The sequence below is a fragment of the Barbus barbus genome (assembly GCF_936440315.1).
Source record: "Barbus barbus genome assembly, chromosome: 32".
In the NCBI taxonomy this organism is placed as follows: Eukaryota; Metazoa; Chordata; class Actinopteri; order Cypriniformes; family Cyprinidae; genus Barbus; species Barbus barbus.
In genome coordinates this window covers 3722506-3747594 of record NC_136760.1, presented here as the reverse complement: position 1 = coordinate 3747594, position 25089 = coordinate 3722506, and the positions used below count along the sequence as shown (strand labels likewise).

The 25089-nt window shown below is 40.8% G+C and overlaps 1 protein-coding gene across 1 annotated transcript in view; it reads right to left on the bottom strand.

Annotated features, from left to right (window-relative positions):
* The window catches only part of LOC306852003 (protocadherin-15-like), a gene marked incomplete at its 5' end in the record, with an annotated part of 238116 nt that extends 226953 nt beyond the window's left edge, over nt 1-11163 (bottom strand). The window contains one exon of the mRNA XM_079388567.1: nt 11073-11163. Within this exon, the coding sequence (XP_079244693.1) occupies nt 11073-11163 (91 nt within the window). The remainder of the gene's footprint in view (nt 1-11072) is intronic.
* Between the last annotated feature and the right edge of the window lie 13926 nt (nt 11164-25089).

Here is a 25089-nt window from a genome sequence, read left to right as displayed (position 1 = left end):
CAACAATATTCTGGAAACAATAAGGTTGCATTAGTTGGTCACTTGTTAACTTCAGTTACATTTGCTACTTTAGTTAACATGAACTAAGAATAAACAATAGCCTACTTCTACAGAATTTATCAATCTTAGTTAATATGAATTTCAACATTTACTAATGCATTATTAAAATCAAAAGTTGTGTTTGTTAACATTAGTTTATGCACTGTAAACTAACATGAACTAAGAATGAATTGTATTTGTATTAACTAATGTATACAAAAATTAATAGGCTAAATACTGTAATAAATGTTCATTGTTTGTTCATGTTAGATTAAATGACACCTTATTGTAAAATGTTACCAATATTTTTTATTTGTGAACTGATGTTCAGCTGCTCTTTTTAATAGTAAACTTATTTTCAGGTCATCATCGTCATAAAAGCAATGTAAACACTGCCACAGACACGAAGATATATCTTTCATTTCATCACACTGAATGCTCACTCAAAACTGACGCAGTCATCACGTTTTCAGACCATTTCAAATTTCATTTTGATGTGACACAAAGCAGTCATATCTAAGCAGGAGAGTTGTTTACTTACTTTATAATTAGTCAATAACGCCATTATTTTCTTTTTTCAGGCCGAGAGCTTGCACGAAAACAAGAGGTGGGATTTATCGCAGGAACCATTCACATCCAATCATAACCAATCATATCCAATTATAGCGCGACAGAGGCATTGCCTCCTCTCACGTGACTTTCCCCCATTCATCTCAATGGGGGAAAGAAAAGTCACTGCACGCTAGGGTCTCTGTTTTAAGTCTATAGACCGAAGGGAGACAAGCCTCCGCTGTAACTTTACCTGCGGGTGTCGCTGTTTGACAGTGTTACTTCATAAAAAACGAGTGACTTTTATACTTTTAATGTCATATTTAGTAATATTTGCGATTTATGTTTGTAATATCGATTTTTTTGTCCTCCAATTTTTTGAGGAGACACCGACTCCCTTGCCTACTCGGAGGAAATGCCCCTGTGTGTACACATATATATAAAACACTCCTAAAATGAACACTCACCAAGCTCCAAATGTGAGTGAAAATCGGCATTGGTGAGTATATGTAACAATGTAAGTGAAAGTTGCCAGTTGGCGGGTAAAACTTTTACGAGTTATAGCAATGCAATGTAGTGAGAACAACAGCCAGTTCTCTTGTAAAACATTTGTGTTCTCTTGCAAAATATTTGTGTTCTCTTGTAACTGTGTTCGCCTGAGAAACTTTGCATTCTCTCGCAAACATTTTGCATTCCCCTAAGAAACGTGTTCTCTCGCAAAACATTTTTGCTCTCTTTCAAAATTGTTGTTCTCTTGCAAATGTATAACATTTCGAGAGAATGCAAAAGCTTTAAAAAAAAAATTCCCCTCCCATCTCATTTTTCTTTAATCACCATGTAGCCTTAGGGGCTTTGTATATTTGTATAAGTAATTTATATAATGAAATTAAACTCAAGCTTTCAAAACATGGGTTTCACTACCACACGCTGGTAGTTTCAGTTTCACTTTTAATAAATTTAGGTTTAGCTTTTATAATAAATGTTTATAATAAATGCAAGTACAATTTATGCTTGTTTTGAATACCATGCAACTTACCTGTTGTTTGTTTTTTCTCTCTCTCTCTCAAAAAAGCGCAATCTATTGACCTTGTGTGAGTTCTTTTCTAGAAATTATGGTAATGTATGCCTGCTCCATATCTCACCTTGAACTATTTCCATATTGAATTAGTGTATGTAAATACGAATGCAAGAGGTAATTACTGCAAAACCATTTGAAATATAGTGACCTTTAAGTCTAATTTGAGTGAATCAACATTTGAAACAGTATAGTTTTTTTTTTGTTTTTTTTTTCGCATAGCAATCAAAAAGAGAAAATTTGGTCACAGTACCATTGAAAGAATATGAGAACAGCCCATAAGCATTGACGGTGTCATATTATGCTTTTTTAAAGATCATTATTTTGTGTATTTGGTGAAACAGAATATGTTGACGTTTTATTGTTCAAAAAACACATTATTTTTCAAATACTGTACATTATTGTAAGTCCTCTATGCCCAGTCTCTCTCAAACGCTTCGTTTTCTACAAAGTCCCTCCTTCCGACAAGTGCAGTCTGCTCTGATTGGCCACCTGGCACAGTGTATTGTGATTGGCCGAACACCGCAAGCCGCGTCGGAAATGTAACGCCCCTTACCATAATCGCCAGCTTCAGCTTTCAAAATTATAGTAAAGAAAGACAGTAAATAATGTCCTTAGTTTTACCATCAGTTCAAGCCCAAGAGGGGAACAGAGTCGTGTGACAGACACAGTGAGCTCATATGTGTTTGCACACAAGCCATGATTGTGTGACCGTTTCTCCCTCTCTCACACACACACACACACACACACACAGAGGACACTGTGTGTGTGTGTGACTCTCTCTCTCACACACACACACACGCGTGCACACACACACACGACGTGCAAAATTCCGCATTCAAACAGTCAATAGTAAATACTTAAACGAATAACAAAACATACAGTCACTGATTCAGAAGCATCAGATTGTCATAGCAAAGTCAGAATTACCTCCTCTCCTAGGTTCACGAAATGGTTGGCCATAAAATGTGTTGCTGTTCTGTTGTAAGTAATCTTAATGATTCCTAAATGCATCTACTTTTGGAAGGTCAAATAAAGTGCTTTTGCTTTCGCCTAGAAACACACAATGTCTCCCTGTCATGGCTGGTTTTGTTATCTGTCTGCCGCCTGCCCTGACTACTAGCCTAAATACTGTTGATGATTCTGCCTTATCTACGTTGATCCTGACACTGGAGTGTGATTTATGCCTGTATGACCTGTTTGGGAATCTAATAAAGCTGCACATGGATCTTAATGACTCAGCCTCCGCGTTATAGAAGACTTCACCAGATATTGATCCAGCGGCGTTCTATCATTTCACCACTGAGGTAACTGCTCAAGCTTCAATCTTGGCCACCCATCAACAACAACTCAATCGCCTTACCTCGCTAACTGAAGAGATGCTAAAGGCCTTGCAGGATCTTCATCTGCAAACACCCGCAGTTCAACCACCTCCTTCAAGATCTCCACCACACACAGCGACCGCACCTCCGTCAACTACCAGCCCTCGCCTGGCATTCCCAGATAAATTTGACGGCACTTCCTCGAAATGTAAGGGTTTCCTGTTGCAATGTTCCATGTTTGTTAATCAACAACCTCTGCTATATCCCACTGATGACAGCCACATGGCCTTTGTCTGTTCACTACTAACGGGACGAGCTCTGGAGTGGGCTACCGCTGTGTGGCGGGAGGATCACTCTGTTTTCCCCAACTTTTCTGCTTTTATCCAGCGTTTCAAGGAGGTCTTCGACCACCCTGAATTGCAATCGGAGCTCGCCTGTCGGGATGACGGAAAAACTCTGGACCAGTTCATTGACCTAGACATCAGAATTGACAATCTCCTTCACACGCACCGTCAACATCACCTCCCAACTGCCGTCGACACTACTACGTCATCTCCTGGTCCTAAACCCATGCAGATCGGATTTACTCATCTCAGCGTGGAGGAGAGAGAGGCGCATTCGTCAGAATCTGTGTTTGTATTGCGGACTCTCATGGCATCTGAGGGCGACTTGTCCCACTCGTCCATCCCGTAATCCTTCAGCGGTGAGTGACAATCAGAATCCTTCCACTGTGCTTAAACTTCCAGTAACTTTAACGATTAGCGGACACATAATAGAAACAAGGGCATTGATTGACTCGGGTGTTGCGGGAAATTTCATTGACTCTACCTTTGCCAAGTCCCACAACATTGTCCTTGACCCTTGTGTATCTCGTTTGGCAGTGGCAGCATTAGATGGCCGACCGCTGAGCTCTGGCCAAGTTCAATCCATCACCAGAGAAGTACAACTGCGTGTTGGGGCTCTTCACAAAGAACTCATCAAGTTATTTGTTTTCCAATCACCCCAGACACCCATTATCCTAGGACTGCTCTGGCTCGAGAAACACAACCCCTCTATTAGCTGGTCCGAACGTCAAATAACTCAATGGTCAGAATACTGCCAACAGAATTGCCTTCTCTCTATCTCAGTCAAGGGCTCGTCTAACACTTCCAAGAAACAACTCCCCGCCGAGTACCACGATCTCACTGAGGCATTCAGTAAGTCCAAATCTACCCAACTTCCACCACACAGAGCTGGCGATTGTGCCATAGATCTTCAACCGGGCTCACAATCCCCCAAGGGCAGAACTTTTCCTCTCTCCCAACCAGAGGCAGAGGCTATGAAGTCCTATATTGAGGAGGAACTAGCTAAGGGGTTTATCAGACCATCAACCTCTCCTGCCTCTGCTGGGTTTTTCTTCGTCAAAAAGGATGGGGGACTTCGTCCGTGCATCGATTACCGAGGCCTCAATGACATAACCATTAAGTTCCGTTACCCATTACCCCTAGTACCAGCGGCTCTAGAACAACTCAGGGAGGCAAGATACTTCACCAAACTGGACTTGCGTAGTGCCTACAATCTCATCCGCATTCGAGAAGGTGATGAATGGAAGACTGCCTTTTCCACCACGTCAGGTCACTATGAATATCTCGTTATGCCCTTCGGGCTCTCCAATAGTCCATCAGTATTCCAGTCATTCATCAATAAGGTATTCAGAGACATGCTAAACCGTTGGGTCATTGTTTACATTGACTACATTCTAATATACTCCAAATCACTCAGGGATCATGTTCAGCACATCCGGGCTGTTCTTCGTCGACTCATCGACCACCAGTTGTATGCCAAGGCTGAGAAATGTGAATTTCATCAGGAGTCAGTATCTTTTCTCGGCTATGTGATCAGTTCTGGAGGGGTAGCCATGGATGACAAGAAGGTACAAACTGTTGTTAACTGGCCACAACCCACTAACTTAAAAGAACTCCAACGCTTCCTAGGCTTTGCCAACTTCTATCGGAGATTCATTCGCAATTTCAGCTCAATAGCAACCCCTTTAACTTCGATGACTAAGAGGGGTAGCCAACGCCTGACCTGGTCTCCTGCAGCCCGACTGGCCTTCCAAACCCTCAAGGAACGATTCACCACCGCACCCATTCTCCATCATCCAGGTCCTGAACGTGAGTTTGTGGTCGAGGTGGATGCATCCAGCACAGGCATCGGGGCAGTTCCCTTACAACATGAGGGCGATCCACCCAAGCTCTATCCTTGCGCCTTCTCCCGTAAGCTCAATCCTGCCGAACAAAACTACGATGTCGGCAATCGAGAACTACTAGCCATGAAGGCTGCATTTGAGGAATGGCGCCACTGGCTTGAAGGAGCTAAACACTCTTTCACCGTCCTCACCGATCATCGCAACCTTGAATATTTGAAATCAGCCAAGAGACTCAATCACAGACAGGTTAGATGGGCTCTGTTCTTCACGTTTCAATTTCAAGATCACTTATCGTCCAGGTTCACAAAACACCAAGGCAGATGCTCTGTCACGCCTCTACGAATCCTCTGCCTCGAACCCCAGTCAGGACCTCATCCTTCCCTCTTCCATTATCCTCGCTCCCATTCAATGGGACATTATGACACAAATTGCAGAGGCTCAGCACACAGACCCTCCACCAGCCGAAAACCCGCCGAATCTCACGTATGTTCCGAGCGTTTATTCCGTGTATGATTTCCTGTTGCCGACCTGGACTGTTTATCCGTTACTGAATGTACTCTGCCTGCCCAATCTGACCCTGCCAGCCTTGTTAATCTGTTTTGTTATCTGTCTGCCGCCTACCCTGACTACTAGCCTGAATACTGTTGATGATTCTGCCTTATCTACGTTGATCCTGACACTGGAGTGTGATTTATGCCTGTATGACCTGTTTGGGAATCTAATAAAGCTGCACATGGATCTTAATGACTCAGCCTCTGCGTTACAACACTACTGCAGTTACTGAAACCACGCCGCCTTTCTTTACGTGAACATTTAGGCTGCATTATGCAAATATTTCCACATCTTGACGTCAAGATGTGGGGGCGTGTTTGAACGAGCCGTTTTAGGGGGGCGTGGTAGAGTCTTAACTTTGATAAAGAATATCTCTTTGGTTTTGAGACTTTAGTCTTTGCAACTTCAGGGATCTTCTCTATGCACAATCAGCTTGTAACACTCCAAAGAGAAAGGAAAACTTGAAATCGCATTATATGACCCCTTTAAGGTCAAACCCAATAAATCCTGCTAATATGTATATATCTCTACAATTTCCTTTAAAAGATCCATTTACAAAAGTTTCTTCACTGGAAAAAAAAGTGGAACCAATAAATCAATGTTCAGTCTGGAATAACTTATCTTCATTAAACCTGGAGGTCAAATGCAAATTGTCTTCAACCCAGACAGACTCACTGTAGGGTAAATGTATGGCTTAGTGATGTTGAAGTAATACACTGTAGGGCCAATTCCAGCTCTAGTTTAGCTACTCCTGTCATTTGCAGTTGAGGACAAAGAGTAAATCATTTCTATATGGACTTCACTTTGGGCACAGAGGAAAATGTCATGCTGGAACAAAAAGGGCCCTTCCTAAACTGTTGCCACAAAGTTGGCAGCCCATAATTCCCCAGAATGTCACTGCTTGGTGCAGAATTAAGATTTAAAACATTGTACAGCTTCCAAAACCATTAAGGGAGGAGTCTATCAACTTTTGGCAATATATTTTAGTTATACAGGCTAACAAGCTTCTGATAAATAAACACCAAAAGAACTATGAACGTTGTCTTTAACACTTCAGGTACTGTTACGTCCCATATTGTTTCGGGAGAGATTTTTTTTTTTCCTTTTCTTCTCTCTCACTCTCACCTCACAGGATCTGTGATTGGACTATGCTGCCGTCAATCATCAATTCTACTCAATGCTTTGAGGACCAATCAGACGTTAGGGAGTGTGTATAAAGATCTGGAAGTGACGCGAGTTTGGGAGGGGCGTTTGCTTTTCATTTGTTTGCTCTCTCATGTTGATGTTTGCTCCTGTTTCTGTTATAATTTTCTGCGTTTGATTGTGTTTTTGTATTTTTGTTATGTGAAATATTATTGTCCATTGACTGTGACTCGACTCTCGGTTTATCACCATTAAAGGAGTTTATTCAAGTCCTTTTCTGGCGCATGGTGATGGGACCAGTTCAGCATGTCACGTGACATACATCTTACAACACGCAGGGTAAAGTTGTCTAAATACACTAGTTTAGGAGCGAGTGCCATCTGCTGTATTTGTTTGTTAGTCAGTGTAGTTAGTGGCGTTCTACGCTGAATTGATTCCGTTGTTTAGCTTAGTTTTGTTTGGTGTTAGTTAGTGTTTTTGTTTTATTTTATTTTTCTTTCTTTGGCACCGCTCTCGTCCCTCACTTTTGTTGTCATTAATTATATTTGGATATACTTTGTAAATATATATTTGTTGATTTGTTTGAAGGTATTTTTTGTTTATATTATCATTATGGAACTTTGTAATATGGATTTTCTTTTTCAACTAAATACAATCTTAATAGTTAGTTTTGCCTCTGTCTGCTCCTTAAGTCGCACAAACCACTTCCTCACAGCAGTGAAAAGTGTTTTAGCTTGAAAATCATCTTAGTTATTAAATGTTTTGTGTTGCCTCCCAAAACCCTAGACGCCAAATAATTAGGGAGACGTAACAGTACACTTAAGTTTCTGAAGTCACAATTTACTGGTAATCTCCCCTTACAGTGAGATCTAAACTGCAGCGACTGTACAATTAAGGCAGAATCATGAACAGATCAGTTCAATATGAAAACGAATCATTCAAATGATTCATTTACAACCAGTTCAAAAGAATGATTAATTTAGCAGTTCTGGAGGTGACAGCTCACTGGAGAGGAATATATAGGTCCCAAAAAATATTTATGACATAAAAAAATTAAAATAAAATAAACACTTAAATATAGCTCACATGTGATTTATGCTATTTTTATGTTACCTTATTGTGCCCATCTGTGATTTTTGGGGCTTGATGGCAATGTTAACTATAAACTACTCTTATGAGAAAAAAAAAGTTATCCCTAAAAAAAAAAAAATCTTCTTTTATATTCTATATAAAATAAATAAATAAAATAACAGTATTTATGTACTAAATGTTACGAGGGTCAGTAAATAACAGAATAGCCTTGTTTTGGGGTTAACTATTTATTTAACACTCTAGATAAGAGGAAAAATTGTTTTGTACTCAAAAAATGACAGAGTGTTTTCAAGAGAAATAAAAGAAAGATTACTGAATTGTAGACTGAATGAAAAAGCAGTTTCCAACTCTTTACAGGTGAAGGATCAATATATAGAATTTCTCCACTTTCATATCAGTATGCCACATCGATAAAACACTAGGAAGCTCACATCTAGGTGACACAAAGGAAATACAGTAAATTCCTGTGGTGTCCAATGTGAAAGGATATGTGTCATCATAAATTGAGTGAGAAGAGGGTCTATTGTGCAAATTTCCTACATGAAATTACAACCCAAATTTGTTTTTTAAATTGAAAAAAATGAAAACTAAACAATTTTCAAATCACATCAAATCACAATATTTTACTCACAAAAGAACAAAGATAACAAATGTGTAAACTGAGAATTTTTTCAATTTTAAGCACAAAATGAGCTCATTTCAAATTTGATGCCTGCTGCAGGTCTCAAAATAGTTGGGACGGGGGCATGTTTACCACGGTGTAGCATCTCCTCTTCTTTTCAGAACAGTTTGAAGATGTCTGGGTATCGAGGTTATGAGTTTCTGGAGTTTTGGTGTTGGAATTTGGTCCCATTCTTGCCTGATATAGGTTCCCAGCTGATGAAGAGTTTGTGGTCATCTTGACACATTTTTCGTTGAATGATGCACCAAATGTCCTCTATAGGTGAAAGATCTGGACTGCAGGCAGGCCAATCCAGCACCAGGACTCCTCTACTACGAAGCCATGTGGTTGTAATAGCTGCAGTAAGTGGTTTTGCATTGTCCTGCTGAAATACACAAGGCCTTCCCTGAAATAGACGTCATCTGCAGGGGAGCATATGTTGCTGTAAAACTGTTATATACCTTTCAGCATTCATAGTGTCTTCCAAAACATGCAAGCTGTACATACTCTACTTATGCACCTCTATACCATCAGAGATGCTGGCTTTTGAACTGAACGCTGATAACATGCTGGAAGGTCTCCCTCCTCTTTAGCTGGAGGACACAAATCAATCCATGATTTCCAACAAGAATGTCAAATTTGGACTCGTCTGACCATAGAACACTTTCCACTTTGAAACACTTACTGTAAATGAGCCTTGGCCCACAGGACATGACAGCGCTTCTGGACCATGTTCACATATGGCTTCCTTTTTGCATGATAGCGCTTTAGTTGGCATCTGCAGATGGCACGGTGGATTGTGTTTAGCGACAGTGGTTTCTGGAAGTATTCTTGGGCGAAATTTTAGAAATGTCAATGACAGAATCATGCTGATGAGTGAAGCAGTGTTGTCTGAGGGCCCAAAGACCACGGGCATCCAATAAAGGTCTTCTGCCTTGTCCCTTACACACAGAGATTTCTCCAGTTTCTCTGAATCTTTTGATGATGTTATGCACTGTAGATGAGTTTTGCAAAGCCTTTTCAATTTGACATTGAGGAACGTTGTTTTTAAAGTATTCCACAATCTTTTTACGCACTCTTTCACAGATTGGAGATCCTCTGCCCATCTTTACTTCTAAGAGACTCTTCCTCTCTAAGACATCCTTTATCATGTTACAGACCTAATATCAATTAACTTAATTAGTTGCTAGATGTTCTCCCAGCTGAATCTTTTCCAAATGTCTTGCTTTTTCAGCCCTTTGTTGGCCCCGTGCCAACTTTTTTGAGAACATTTAGTGGATACAACATTTGTTATGTTCTCTATGTTCTATTGTAAATAAAATATTGGCTTATGTGATTTGACAGTCTTTTAGTTTTCATTTTATAAAAACAAAATGGTTATGGTTTCTGCAGAGGTGAACATTTCCTACTAGTAATGCTTATGACACAGTGATGATGCAAAAATCAAACAGTGTGTAACATTGTAACAGTTGATGCCTGAGATATATTGACATACATTGACTGTTACAATGTTACACACAGTATGATTTTTTTTACTTGCTTACTAATTAATTTTATCATGCGAAGGTCACATTAAACTGGAAACATTATTTATTTATTTATTGACAGGTTTTCTCCATTGTTCCATTGTACCAGACTTGAGATATGAAAACCCATAATGAAAATCATTTATTATATTTTTAAAACTGTGACAATCTAAATGTGATGAAAATATTGTAACATTTACTGTGTGAAAATGATTTATATTAACACAAATTATAACTGTCTATCGTAGCTGTGAAATTAAAAATGATTTAAAAATTAAAATGACAGTTACAAAATTAGCCTAAGTCATTTCCACCACCTACATTTTCATATCCTCAAAATACTAGACCTATAGTTAAAAAAAACCCTCATACATAATTCATTAGGCATGATTCTTGTTTTAAAAACAATAACAAAACTGCCCTTAAAATATTTATATATGTAAACTTTATATATAAACTTTTATGTGAAAACTACCTTTCCATGTACTGCTCAAACTGAACTTCGGAAGCACAGTGTTGATGCAAGAATTTAACATTAGTATATTACTAAACTAACAACTTACTTTAATAAGCATAACAATACACAGACAGACAAATATAGGAAAACAAGCCTCTCTGAAATGATTCACATTTTACTGCTACTTTTCAGTATTTCATTATTTATATTTCTAAATAACATTTCTCTCACATTGCATGCCCTCTTTAATTTTTTTGACTGAGCTTATTGCAATGCATTCTGAAATTCTTCATATTCATGCTGCCTACCTTCTGGAACATCAGGAGTGTGCCTACAGAGGCAGCTCACCAGTTTATGAAGCAATCTTATGAGTTTTGGAAAACACAGATATCATCTAATTTCGATCGCTCCAAAGCAGGAATATTGAAGATACCAGACGGTCAGGAAAATTTGTGAGGGAGAACTTACCATCTGAATCTTGAGAATAGCTAGCAGTGGTGAGCAGAAGAACGCCAACGCCTATTCCCAACCATTTAAAGAGCCACGACTTCCGCCGCATCTTCATGTATTACAGCATGCTCACCTGTGAACATAAAGAGACAGATTATGAACGAAGTGCTTCTCTCGCATACATTCTCTCGCATAATGGCGGTTGCACCATTTAAGACGAATGAGTCATAAGTCGCATAATTGGTAGCCGGTGCATTTCTAGGCAGACCCCAGTGGGATTCAGATGCCAAGTGACCCTTTGATTTTCATCTCTTTCAGAAAATTATTTAACGTTTGTCATAAAAATCAGTCCCAAGGACTTTGAAGTTTACTCACTGAACATTCTAATTAATTCTGGTATCAAAACAGACAATGAAACCGGCTGAGTAAATTTCCCAGCCATAATTACTTGAGTCATTTTACATCATAAAAATAATAGAGAGTTTGGCTTTGGGGATGTTGCATCAAACTGAAATCCTCGGTAATAACAGTGGGCAGGAAGCATTTGCTGCACATATAACCTTTCCCTTTGAAGTGAGCAGAGAGATAGATAGCGTTCTTCATGTGAGAGATATAACAACCCACAGCAAAGTGCAGCTTTGAAGTTTGCAACTTGTCTAAGGGGTCAATGAACTCCTTCCTGGAAAAGACTCAAAGACCAACATGCTTTTGACAAGTTTGGATGGAAGGAAGAGATAACCTTTGCTCCTAGATAAATAATATCAATTTATTTATATTATGACTAATCAAACGAGATGTAATCTGAAAGAATAGAGATACTGCAATCAAATCAATAGCAATTCTTTAAATAAGGTCAATTTCAGTGAATGATGGAGACAATAGTGCTCAAAAACACCGATTGCTGAGAGATGATGGTACCTAATTTTGGTAACACTTTAGAATATTGTTTCTTACTTACTGCATAACTAATAAGGAATTACTGAAGAACTAACAGGTAATGATTCATTAACACTTAGCGCACTACTGTTAACTACTAAGGAAGATGTGTTAACTAATCAGTATGTAATACAATTTTATGATTGTGTTAAGTAACAGTTAGCTAAACAATAACTAATGTATTCTGTCACACCTCCTGAAGAACTACTATTAATTATCTACTAGTTAAGGTTCAATAAAAATAATTATGAAGTAACTACTAATGAACAGTCATACACAATTACATTGAGTTGTGACCCTTTCATATAAATGTTATTAGCAGTAGTAGCAGTATGAAAATGCAATATTAATAAATGCAATAAATTTTAGAGGTTTTGCCAGTATAGTGAATTGTTTTGAGTTTGTTTTGTAAGAAATCAGCATCCGATAGGAACCCCACCACCTCTCCAGTGCCATGCGATAACTTACCTTAGTTTTTATATTTTATATAAAGTACTGTATGTGTGCCTCCTCAGCATATACCATATTACTATTAATTCAATTTCTGTATGTAAGGCAAGGACCGAGGGAGAGTGAAAATACAGGTAACCCATTAGTAATTAATAAAGGACTATTAGATAATTCCGCAAGAATTACTTAGAACCTGAAACAGTATTCTAAAGTGAAAACATAGGGAGCCCATTAGTAATTAATAAATAATTATCAAATAATTATGCAGGACTTATTTTGAACCTGCAAGAGTAGGCCTATTCTAAAGTGAAAATATAGTGAAACCTTTAGTAATTAATAAGGAATTAATTACTTATACGGGAGCTGGGCTCAGGGAAACTGCCGTTAACTAGGCATTAACACAACACAAAAACTACCTAAGATTACCTAAAAACAAATATGACCCAACAGCTTCATCCCAGTGTTTCAGAAAATAAATTAATTGATTAATTAACAAACCACCATTTTACAGAGTGTACTGTATCTGTAGTAAGTTGGATAGTTATGGCAAGACAGTTGAGTTGCGGTTCCTTTCCGAAGCAGATTTCCTACAGAACAAGGAAATTATTTACCATACAGGCAAAAACATAAGGGGTGAGAACCAGAAAGGCTTAAGTGACATTTCACTAACTTTACAGGAGGGCCAAAACAAAAACTTACCATAGGTTGATCTGACTTTGTGCATTGATTTCAATCGTTTATAATAAAAATTTGTATACTCATGGATGACAGTATACTTTTGCCAATATATATTAAATATATCCATTTCACCCAAAATGTCACTTACGCCCTTCTGGTTCTCACCCCTCGTTATGTACAATTATAGTAATGAGTCCTTTTGGGTGTGCAGCAAACAAAATGCATATTTCATTTCCATTATAGGCTAATAATAGTAGTAGTGGACTGTAACAAAGTTGCTACTATAGTGTCCTTTTACTCAAATAATTTTAAAAATTAATAGGCCTACTTATAATTTTACTGGAGTAATATTTTATTGGGTATCTGTACTTTTGCTCAAGTACTTGATTTGTGGGCCACAACCTGATTATTATAGTGACTATTTGTGTATAATTGTTCAGTAGTAGTTATTTCATAGTTATTTTTATTGAACCTTAACTAGTAGATAATTAATAGTAGTTCTTCAGGAGGTGTGACAGAATACATTAGTTATTGTTTAGCTAACTGTTACTTAACACAATCATAAAATTGTATTACATACTGATTAGTTAACACATCTTCCTTAGTAGTTAACAGTAGTGCGCTAAGTGTTAATGAATCATTACCTGTTAGTTCTTCAATAATTCCTTATTAGTTATGCAGTAAGTAAGAAACAGTATTCTATAGTGTTACCCTAATTTTTAATAGCTTTTCCATTTCAACAGAAAAACAGTTCTAAACAAGCATACTTATATTGTATTATGTCTTTATTTTCTTCTATCCCTGCTTTACAAGGTTTGCAAGGTCCCTGTTTAGTTTTTTTAATGTCATTACTCTTCACCAAAAAACTGAAAAAAAGGTTTTTGAGCCAAAAGCTGTGAATGAGTTAGCATTTTGACACTGCTGATCCCATCGTTCTTAAGTTAATAGAATGGGAATTTTGAATGGGTTTTTGGTTAAATGCCTGCAATAGGTTCTGTGGTTAACACAAGCTCAAGATATTTTCACGCTTTATTCTACGACGTAAAATACATCAGTAATACCCCTTGTGATTTTTAAAGCTTTTACTTGCCTTGAAAGAGGCAGATGCTAACAAGTGGCTAAATGGGACTAGAGAGGTCATCCATTATAATAATATATAATAATTCAAATTTACAGGGGAAACTTGTTTTTTTTTTTTTTAATAAAGACTCAAATAATTGTTGGAAGCTTAATGGTGGTGACGGTGAAGTCTCACAGCTGCTGTGTTGCTTTATAACCTACATTTACCTTTTAACTTCTGGCCATTGTATTTTGGCTTCAAAATTCATAAACTTTGTTTTCATTTGTGAACACAACATGCAAAACGAACAAAACAATTTATCATCTTTTGTTGGCCTTATTACCTGAAATGAGCCAAAAGCCAGTGGAACAATCCTATTGGGTTTTTGTTGAGGGAACCCGGGTGATGCTTACTTCCATGTTGGCCTAAAAAACACATCATCACAGCAGTGCTCTATTCAAATGTATCCATGAATTGGTCAATTGATTTATGGGGCCCTAAATTAAAAGGTAACTCTGAGGATTTTAACAAACAAGTTGTGTTTTCATTAATTCTCATGGTCTAAAAAACATGTGGAAAGCATTACCTTTATTGTCTAACCCTAGTGTGATATGAAAAATATAATTTTGTCAACCCCATCTCTCAGACTCAACCCTGTTTAATCGATGCGGCTGAAATCAGATGGTGTGTTTTGTTCCTGTAACAAGTTTTTAATAAAAGTTTGATGTTAGTTTTGTCAATACTTATTATAAATATTTTACATGACAGCACATGTTTTTTGTTTTTTGTTGTTTGTTTGTTTTGTTTTTTTGTTTTTGTATCTGCCCATGCTGGCCCATATTAAGAAACAGATTCTGATTCTGAAACTCTATGAAACTCTGCTGAACTGATGTAAACCTAATAAAATGTGTTAATGAGAACAACAGCCTTATTGGTAGCTAAAAGCATAATCAAGAAGCTAGCCTTAATATTTAATAAATAATAAAGAATATTAATTAGAAAACAAAAAATAATATTTAAAAGTACCTAAAAATGAATAACTATTTAATATTTCTTGACAAATCCTAAATATTTCAATCAAGAAACACACATGTATAACTTAAATGTTTTTATTCTGTGGAAATTCTCCAGGTACGTGTCTGCTAATAATCAAGGAAAACACACACTTGGTTACACAAAAACGTTTTCTGTTTTTAGTTCTGTGGCATATTTTTTCCCCTGTACTCAGAATTGGAGATACAAAAAAAAAAAAACATTTGACGTCATCGACAGATATACTGCGTGAATGCAAATAAGTGCATTTCCAAAAATAAACAATTGACATCAGATCCGAATGAGCATCAGCTCAGCACAAGCTAGACTTTGGCATCTGTAATACAATCTTGACAGATTCCTTTTGGGTATCAGGACATGGCTTTGCAAAACTTACAGAGGCTATTTTGAAAAGCCAAGAACAACAATATAACTTGTTGTCACCCAGATATCACATCAGCAAATCCAAAGCTACTTGATGAAAAGTTCCATTGCTGAGTGAAAAAGAGACAACCATACAGAAAGAGAGAGGGAGATGTACTTTCAAGCTTTTCGACTTGTACTACATCAAAACCCTCAACACTGGAGTCGATCACTGCACTGCCATGCTCACTGACTATCATTATGAATGGTCTTTGTTCTTCCGAACTGAAAGAGTCTTTGGAGACACGGATGTAATTTCATCCTCTGTTGTCAGGACGGAAGTATATCTCTCCCCTGTGTTCCTTTATACAAAGGTCTTCCTCTGGACAATCAATGAGAGATGCTTCAGCGCTACGCTGTGAGAATGCAATGGACTGACAGCAGATGCACTACGTCAAGGGACGAGTTCTATAAATGTGTTTCCTTCAAAATGTATTTTTGGTTTCGAGAAATTAGACAAAACTGAGTGCAGCCTTTTGTGTGCACCCTTACAATCAGTGCACAATAAAGCTACAGGCCTCCAATAAGCTAATGGTCTAGAGCGGCGCTCTCTAGTTGAACCCTAATTTCTGAGAGTAACTGAAACAACACCTGCTTAACTGTGTAAAGGCTTCCCAGAGCCACAATTTCACAAAGAGGGGCTGAACATATGCTGCCTTCAATTCACGTCAGAATAATCGTATTCATGAGATGAGCGCCCATGAGCACCACCAATCTCAAAATTACCAAGAGGGAAGCTTTCTGGAAGTCAGGTTTAAAAAATTGGGGTGTTTAATGGTGGAAGCACTTTGAACAGATTTATGAGAGAAAAATAGACAGAATTGTATTGACAGACAGACAGTATGAGGGAACAACGGATAAAGATAGACAGACGGAGGGATGGCCGGACGGATGGATGAGACAAACAGATTGACAGAACATAGACAAAGAGACAGATGGATGGATGGATGGGACAGACAGACTGACAGATAAAATGACACACCGATATATGGACTGACTGAGAGACAGTTAGACAGACACACAGGATGATAGAAAGAATGATAGAACAATAGTTAGATAAAAATATAGACAGAACAACATAATGATAGATAAAACGATAGACACAGAATGACAGAACAATGATAGACAGATAAAGCTTCCAAGAAAATAAATCCCATGAAAATTTGCCTCAAGATGGTTGTTAGAAAGACAGAATGCTGTAGCAACCCAAATGAATCACAACATCATGAACAAAAGCACAACTGCCAAAAGCTCCTATTATATGATTTAAAAAAAATAAATAAATTATTCCCGGCAACAGGCAAGACACTCAAAGAGCGAAAGCAATTTAATTAAAAAATTGTGGCTTATGGTAAAATCAGTCAGCCTCAACATTAAACTGAGAAGGCTGGGATTCTGACAGAGATCAGTAAGGTAATAGGCCACACTGAATCTGTCAACATAGCTAATCCATTACACTCCTCTGTGTTTCACTGACTCCGGAACAGTACACCATTACTTCCAGCCACACGGAAGCTAGAAAACAACAGTCAGGGCATAATGAGGCAGGGGCGAAATGCAATGTGATGGAACTGCAAGAAGCAGTGATTTATTCTACCATGAGGAAATTAACATACTGTTCAACCACTGTTGACCACACTGGACTTGGTAATTTGTGCTCAGCTGTAGTAAATGTATACAAGTTTAAATGGACAGTTTATCCAAACAAAAATTAATCTTCCTCATGTCGCTCCAATCCAGTATTCCGATATTTTTTTTTAGATGGAACACAAGATAAGATATTTTGAAAAATGTTCAAGCAGCTCTTTTTCATTCAACTATAGAATGGCTCATCTATAGAATTAATTTTTGCATGAGCTATGCCTTTAAGGCCTGATCTCACCAATGGTGTTTTACTCTCCATTAGATGGCTGAATCAATCTTCTTTCATTATCTCTGGTGTGAGGTAACCAGGCCATGTGTGTTTTTAGAAAGACAGACGTCATCTGCCATGGCAAATGAGCAGAAATAAGTCTTTCCTCTGACTCATGACTTATTCTCACTAATGTCTATTTGCCTTGTGATGAGTTACGCTTCTTGAGCTGTCATCTACTTTGAAGTAAAACTGTTTAGCATATGGATGGGGATAAATTATTAACTGGTTTAATCCACATTTGGTGACTATTTCCTTTCATTCAAAAACACAAGAAACTATGTGGCTCATGTGTAGTGTTGCTTTTGTCAACGAAAATTATGACTAAATATCGCCGTCAACGAACCTTTATTACATGACGAAAACGAGACGAGACGCAATGTAACTGACGATGACTATAATTAAATGTATAATGCAATATTGTTGACGAATAAAAACGAGACTAAATGTGGTTTACAAAATAAAAACTATGCTAAAATGTCTCTTCATTTTCGTTGACCAAAACGAGATGAAACTAAATGTTATAACGTTATTTTGTCTCGTTTAGTCGCGTTATTATTATTATTTTGCAGTATTTCTGTTTCCTGTGTCTCACTTCTTGGGCTGCAGCAGGTCGCACTGCGCAGACGCAGGCGACGTCACTTCCTCAAGCCCCACTCGCAATATTATTTAGAAGACGACAACAAACAAAGTTAAGTCTGACACAGAGAAAGGGGCCGATGGCCGGCCAGCCGGGGTTCGTCTTTGGGAGATGTGTGTGTAGGCTACTTCTAACATGTTTGATTGGTAAAATAAATGTTGTAAATTCAAATCAGAGCGTCTTCCGTGTCTGGAATGGATGTATTCTTGAGTCTATAAGGTAACAATACGAGAGCTTAACACCAGCACGAGTCCGTCTTTTTCCCCTTCTCCCAAATCAGATTATACTGTTTCAGCTATTAAAATAGTTCGGTTTTATATGTAATGGCAAAGTCATTATATTTAGTTTTTTTATTAAGTTAATTTAGAAAAACGTTTGGAACATTTTTTTGTTCGTTAAATAATTTTTTTTCTTTTTTAACGTAATGACCGGTAGGCTGATCATAGCCCTGCTTGATCAATTTAGCCTTCTCAAATCATCGCGACTTGCCTAAAATAAAATCTATATATATATACGAAAACAGTTCAAGCATTTAACAATGTTTAAACATTAAACCTAGATAAATGTGCGCTGCATCCAGTAGTTTGTGCGGAGAGTGGAAGCTAAAGCGCAGGACATGGAGGTGCAATCAATATAATTTTTTTCAATGAAAACAACTTACGCCGTAATTTTTGCTCATAAGAGTAATACATCATTTTTAACTGCAAAGGGTCTACTTTTATTTGTGTGCACTCACAATATCAACAAAACGTTTTATAAAATATCTAAAATAATTTTATAAAATAAAGAAAGAAAATGATGCGCCGTCTCGTCTTGAACAGGAGCGCTTCACAAAAATGAACCAAAAGTCAGCGAATACATGCCTCACAGACATGATAAATATATCTATAGAAAGCTTTAAATGACTACTTTACGAAATAAATAAAAATAAAAACAAAAACTCTTTCATTATAATCATAATCCGTGAAGATGCACTTTTCTCTAAAGGCGCGTCTAATGAGGAGATGGCGAATCAGAATCGTCATCTTCTTCCTCTTTGCGACACTAACACAGAAAACACAAGTTTTTTGTAAATAATTAAAATATATCCTTACTATTTCCCCCCGACACTTTCATGGTAATTACTTTTGCTGGGGCTTTGCAGCAAGCTTCCACCTATTGCGTGCATTTGAACGCAGAACTCTTCATCTGCGCTGACGGCACTCGCTGCTGCTGCAGGACTCTAAACACCGTCGAGTCGCTCTTGAAAGTCACGGCATGGTCTGGTGTTGTTTCCACCAGGGCGGTAATTTTTTTCATCACTAATTGATGGATGTCTAAAATATAAAAATAAGGAGAAGCCTAAAACAGGCCCGAGCCCCGGTCCCCAGCTGAACTATGACGTGAATATTGGCCCGAAGCCCGGCCCTAGAGGTGTAAAAAAGTCAGGGCCGGGCCGAAATGCAGGGCTCTAATCGTGGCCTAATGGCTAAGTCGGACTCGTAATCCAAAGGTTGCGGGTTCGAGTCTCCGGCCGGCAGGAATTGTAGGTGGGGGGAGTGAATGTCCAGCGCTCTCTCCACCCTCAATACCACGACTGAGGTGCCCTTGAGCAAGGCACCGAACCCCCAACTGCTCCCCGGGCGCCGCAGCATAAAATGGCTGCCCACTGCTCCGGGTGTATGCTCACGGTGTGTGTGTGTTCACTGCTGTGTATGTGCACGTTGGATGGGTTAAATGCAGAGCACGAATTCTGAGTATGGGTCACCATACTTGGCTGAATGTCACTTCACTTCACTCTAGCGTTCCCCTTGGTAGAAATCACGTTTCCCCCTCGGCCCCCCCCTTTATGGCGCCCCTGCTACTAGGTACTTATACTATATTGACTGGGTTAAATAGAATTGCATTACTAAAAAGAGACTAAAATACCATTTTCATTGACTAAAACTAGACTAAATGTCATCAGTTTTCGTCGACTAAAACTAGACGAAAATAGTCATGGATAATTCTGACTAAAATAAGACTAAAATGCTCTTGACTAGAAAAACTAAAAAACTTGACTAGACTAAAAAGAGTATGAACGTGACTAAAACTGTCATGAGTCCGGGCCCTGCAGTTCTGCCTTTCTCCACCAGAGGTCACCATCTCCCTTCTTCCTGGACTTCATTCCCCTAACTCCACTCAGCTGCCACATTACACACACCTGTCACATTATTACAGTCATTACACCCGCACCTGTTCCCCATTGCCACAGACTATATAGTGTCCCTTCTCTCACCACTTGGCCTGGTTGCATTATTTGTTAATTGTTTGGTAAATGTGTCATAGTGATTTTGTTTCTAGTGTTTGCTCTGGTCTGGGATACATGCACTGTGCTGCTGTTTTGTATCCCAGTCCTTTTCTGTTTGGTTTTTTTGTGCCGTGTTGGCCTTTTTGTTTGTATTAAAAGCACCTTACCTGCATTTGGACCCTGACCTCGTCTTTTCGCTGCGTGACAGAATGCAACCAGCAAACATGGGTCCAGCAGGGAGGTTGCTCAACGTCCGCCAGGGAGACCGGAGCATGGAGGAGTATGCCAGGGACTTCATTGGAGTGGCTCGGCGGGTGGCTATGGAGAAGACCTGCCTCATGGTCTTCTTTTACGGAGGCCTGGCCGAGCCCTTCAAGTCCCTGGTGCCATACTGGGACCCCGAGGAGTCGCTGGAGGACTACATCAACCTGGCTCTGCAGGTGAGCGGCTCAGCCTTCAGGGTGGAGTTAGCTGCGGAGCCCGTTCACAGTTCTCCCGAGGCGGCGATCCGGGGGGGGGGGCGGCGGAGGCGTCAGCGGCCGCGCCCAGTGCCTCGCGCCCGCTTCCGGAGCATCCTGGGCTGATGCACAGCATGCAGGATCCCCCACTGATGTCGGTGCGAGCAGCGTGGTCTGCTCGTGGTCTTTCCAGGGCGGCGGTGCCCGCTCACAAGGCTTCTGAGGCGGCGGTGCCCGCTCACGGTCCTCCTGAAGGGGCTGTGCCCGCTCACAAGGCTTCCGAGGCGGCGGTGCCCACTCACGATCCTCCTGAAGGGGCGGTGCACGCTCACGATCCTCCTGAAGGGGCGGTGCACGCTCACAAGACTTCCAAGGCGGCGTTGCCCGTTCCCAAGGCTTCCAAGGCGGTGGGGCCCACTCACAAGGCTTCTGAAGCAGCGGTGCCCATTCACGATCCTCCTGAAGGGGCGGTGCCCGCTCACAAGGCTTCCGAGGCGGCGGTGCCCGCTCACGATCCTCCTGAAGGGGCGGTGCACGCTCACGATCCTCCTGAAGGGGCGGTGCACGCTCACAAGACTTCCAAGGCGGCGTTGCCCGTTCCCAAGGCTTCCAAGGCGGTGGGGCCCACTCACAAGGCTTCTGAAGCAGCGGTGCCCATTCACGATCCTCCTGAAGGGGCGGTGCCCGCTCACAAGGCTTCCGAGGCGGCGGTGCCCGCTCACGATCCTCCTGAAGGGGCTGTGCACGCTCACAAGGCTTCCGAGGCGGTGGTGCCCGCTCACGATCCTCCTGAAGGGGCGGTGCACGCTCACGATCCTCCTGAAGGGGCGGTGCACGCTCACAAGACTTCCAAGGCGGCGTTGCCCGTTCCCAAGGCTTCCAAGGCGGTGGGGCCCACTCACAAGGCTTCTGAAGCAGCGGTGCCCATTCACGATCCTCCTGAAGGGGCGGTGCCCGCTCACAAGGCTTCCGAGGCGGCGGTGCCCGCTCACGATCCTCCTGAAGGGGCTGTGCACGCTCACAAGGCTTCCGAGGCGGTGGTGCCCGCTCACAAGGCTTCCGAGGCGGCGGTGCCCGTTCACGATCCTCCCGAGGCGGCGGTGCCCGCTCACGATCCTCCCGAGGCGGCGGTGCCCGCTCACAAGGCTGCCGAGGCGGTGGTGCCCGCTCACAAGGCTTCCGAGGTGGCGGTGTACGCTCACAAGGCTTCCGAGGCGGCGGTGCACGCTCACAAGGCTTCCGAGGCGGCAGTGCACGCTCACAAGGCTTCCGAGGCGGCGGTGCACGCTCACAAGGCTTCCGAGGCAGCGGCAGTGTCTGCTCACGATCCTCCTGCTCTGCCTGCCCCTCCTTGGCCTCCTGCTCTGCCAGCACCACCCTGGCACAGAGGTGTCTTCAGGCCCTCTGCCGCTACACGGGCCTGGCCCACCATCCCTCCCCTTGGATAGGCGCTTGGGAACGTCTGGAAGCCGTTCCTTAGAGTAGGGGTCATGTCATGAATCCGGGCCCTGCAGTTCTGCCTTTCTCCACCAGAGGTCACCATCTCGCTTCCTCCCGGACTTCATTCCCCTAACTCCACTCAGCTGCCACATTACACACACCTGTCACATTATTACAGTCATTACACCCGCACCTGTTCCCCATTGTCACAGACTATATAGTCTCCCTTCTCTCACCACTCGGCCTGGTTGCATTATTTGTTAAGGCGAGACACGGCAGGCAAAAACATCGTTTTTTTTTTTTATTGGTAAATTTTGAGATTTTTGGATATTTGTCTTCAATAACATGTCTTCTTTTAGACTTGTGGTGAAAAAAAGTCCGAAATACACATTTAGGTCTTTATTTTACTGCACTTTGTCTGTTTGCGTCTGTAGATTTCTCATAAATTCAACAAAAGTTGGCGTTCTAAATCAACATGCTGCTCCGCGATCTCTGCTTGTACCCAGTCATCACGTATACTGCTGGAAAGCTCTCTCTCTTCTGTACAATGCTGTCGGATCCAAATATGGTCATTTCCTTTTTATCAGCAACCAATCGTGAAAGTAAAAGAGGGGATTTAACTCTAAATGCGCAATCTCATTGGCTGAAGACAATTTCCGACAACGTGATTCGTTCAGAATCGTCACATGGTATGCTTTGACGCTTCCTTGTTTGGTTAAGCTTTCCGCGGGATCTTTTGAGTGAATTAATGAAAATGACTTTGCGTCAATCATCGAAAAGAGTACAGCAGTTGTCACTTGCAAGGGGGAAAAGGAAAATTAGTGATGGATTACCCAATGAAATGCCCTCGGGAAGCGCATCTGAACGTAAGCTGTCGATGGGAGGTTTAGAATTTCTAATGTCAGAAATAGCCCAAGATGTGTGGCTGTTACCACCTTGTAACATATTATAACATTACTGTAACAATATTTGTTTTGTATGGATGAAATATTTATTTATTTATAAGATTTATAAGAATAGAATAAAGTGCCATCTCATTCATTATGTTGTGTTGCGGTGGTCAGTTTTACTTTTACAGTACAGATTTCTGTGTGCTGTATCTATAAAAACAAAACAAATGAACAGTTATTGATACAATACACATTTCATTTTAGCGGCAGAAATTCTTGAGTCACTTCACAGGACCAGGGAGCAGGTCAGGCAGGCCTATGCAGATATTGATGCAGATGTGGCAGAGTTGCTGAGAGAGGATACAGATGCGGTGATAAATATCAGTGTGTCTTTTGATGGCACTTGGCAGAAAAGAGGGTTCACATCACACTATGGGATCGGGGTGTGCATCGATATTTTTACGGGACTGGTGATCGACTTTGAGGTTCTATCCTCCTATTGCCATGCTTGTGCCTTTTAAGAAGCTGCCAGACATGAGGGAAAGATTACAGATGAGGAAATTGACAGCTGGAGAGAAACGCATGACTGTGCACAAAATTTTAGGGGCTCAAGCAAGGCTATGGAGCAGGAGGCAGCGAAGAGGATGTGGGCCAGGTCTGTGAGTCGCCACCAGCTGAGATACATTCAGATGCTGTCAGATGGGGACAGTGCTGCATTCAGGGAGGTGGTATCCCTCAACCCATACCCTGGGCATGAGGTAGTAAAATTAGAATGCATCAACCATGCCCATAAGTGTATGGGCACAGCACTATGAAAATTAAGTGCTGAACGCAAATTGGGGGGGAAGGGTCTGGGAAAATTAACGGCCAAAAAATGTAAAACATTACAAAATTATTACAGGGGGGCAATTTTAAATAAACAGGGTTCCATAGAGAAAATGAAAAATTAGATCTGGGCGGGTCTCCTCCATAGCATGTCCTGTGACGAAGTCCCCTTGCACACCAGGTGCAACCTGTCCTGGTGTTGGTATAGGAGAGCGGAGGAAAATGGAGAAACTCCAGAGAGCCACAGGCTCCATGCAGGAAACTTTTTGTCTCGGGAGGTGGGCCAGAAGCTGATACCTGTATACCACCGCATGTCAAGTGACAGCCTGCTGCAGCGCATGCAGCATGGTGGCACTCAAAATGCAAATGAGTGCCTCAACTCCGTCATTTGGGCCCGCTGTCCAAAAACAGTGTTTGTAGGTAAGAGTAGAGTTGAGGCAGCTGCAAGTATGGCCATTTCAACTTTTAATGAGGGGGCCTCTGCCATGCTTGCCATTATGGATAAGCTTTGGCTGGAAAGCACTGTCGTTACCGTCACCACCATCAGGGAAACCGACATGCTGAGGATCACAAAAGCCGAATCCATCCGGTCTGAGAGTGTAAAACGTTGCAGAAAGAGCATCTTGCAAGGCATCAGCAAGAGAGGGGTGAGGGGCCTACATATGGTGCAGGCATTGAGAGCTAGGCTTTCAACCCTCATGGGTGGACTTTGTGTTCCGATGGACATAGATGACTAGAGTTGCAGTTCTGATGATAAGTTTGTGTCTGTATTTGTGGTTCTCTGTGGTTAGTTGAAGGTCTTATTTGGCAATGTTGTTCTATTCAGTTGTCATTGTTCATGGTCTACATTGTTATAAACAATTACTTGGCCAGTTGTTTTGCTTGTTAGCAATGTTTTCATATAAAAATGTGTGGATTTTTACAATATAAATCTTTAAAGCCCGTTTTCTCAAAATGACTTTTCTCTCATACTCCAAGTCCAAAATCTCCACTTCAGTAGCACCTATATACACCAAACTTTC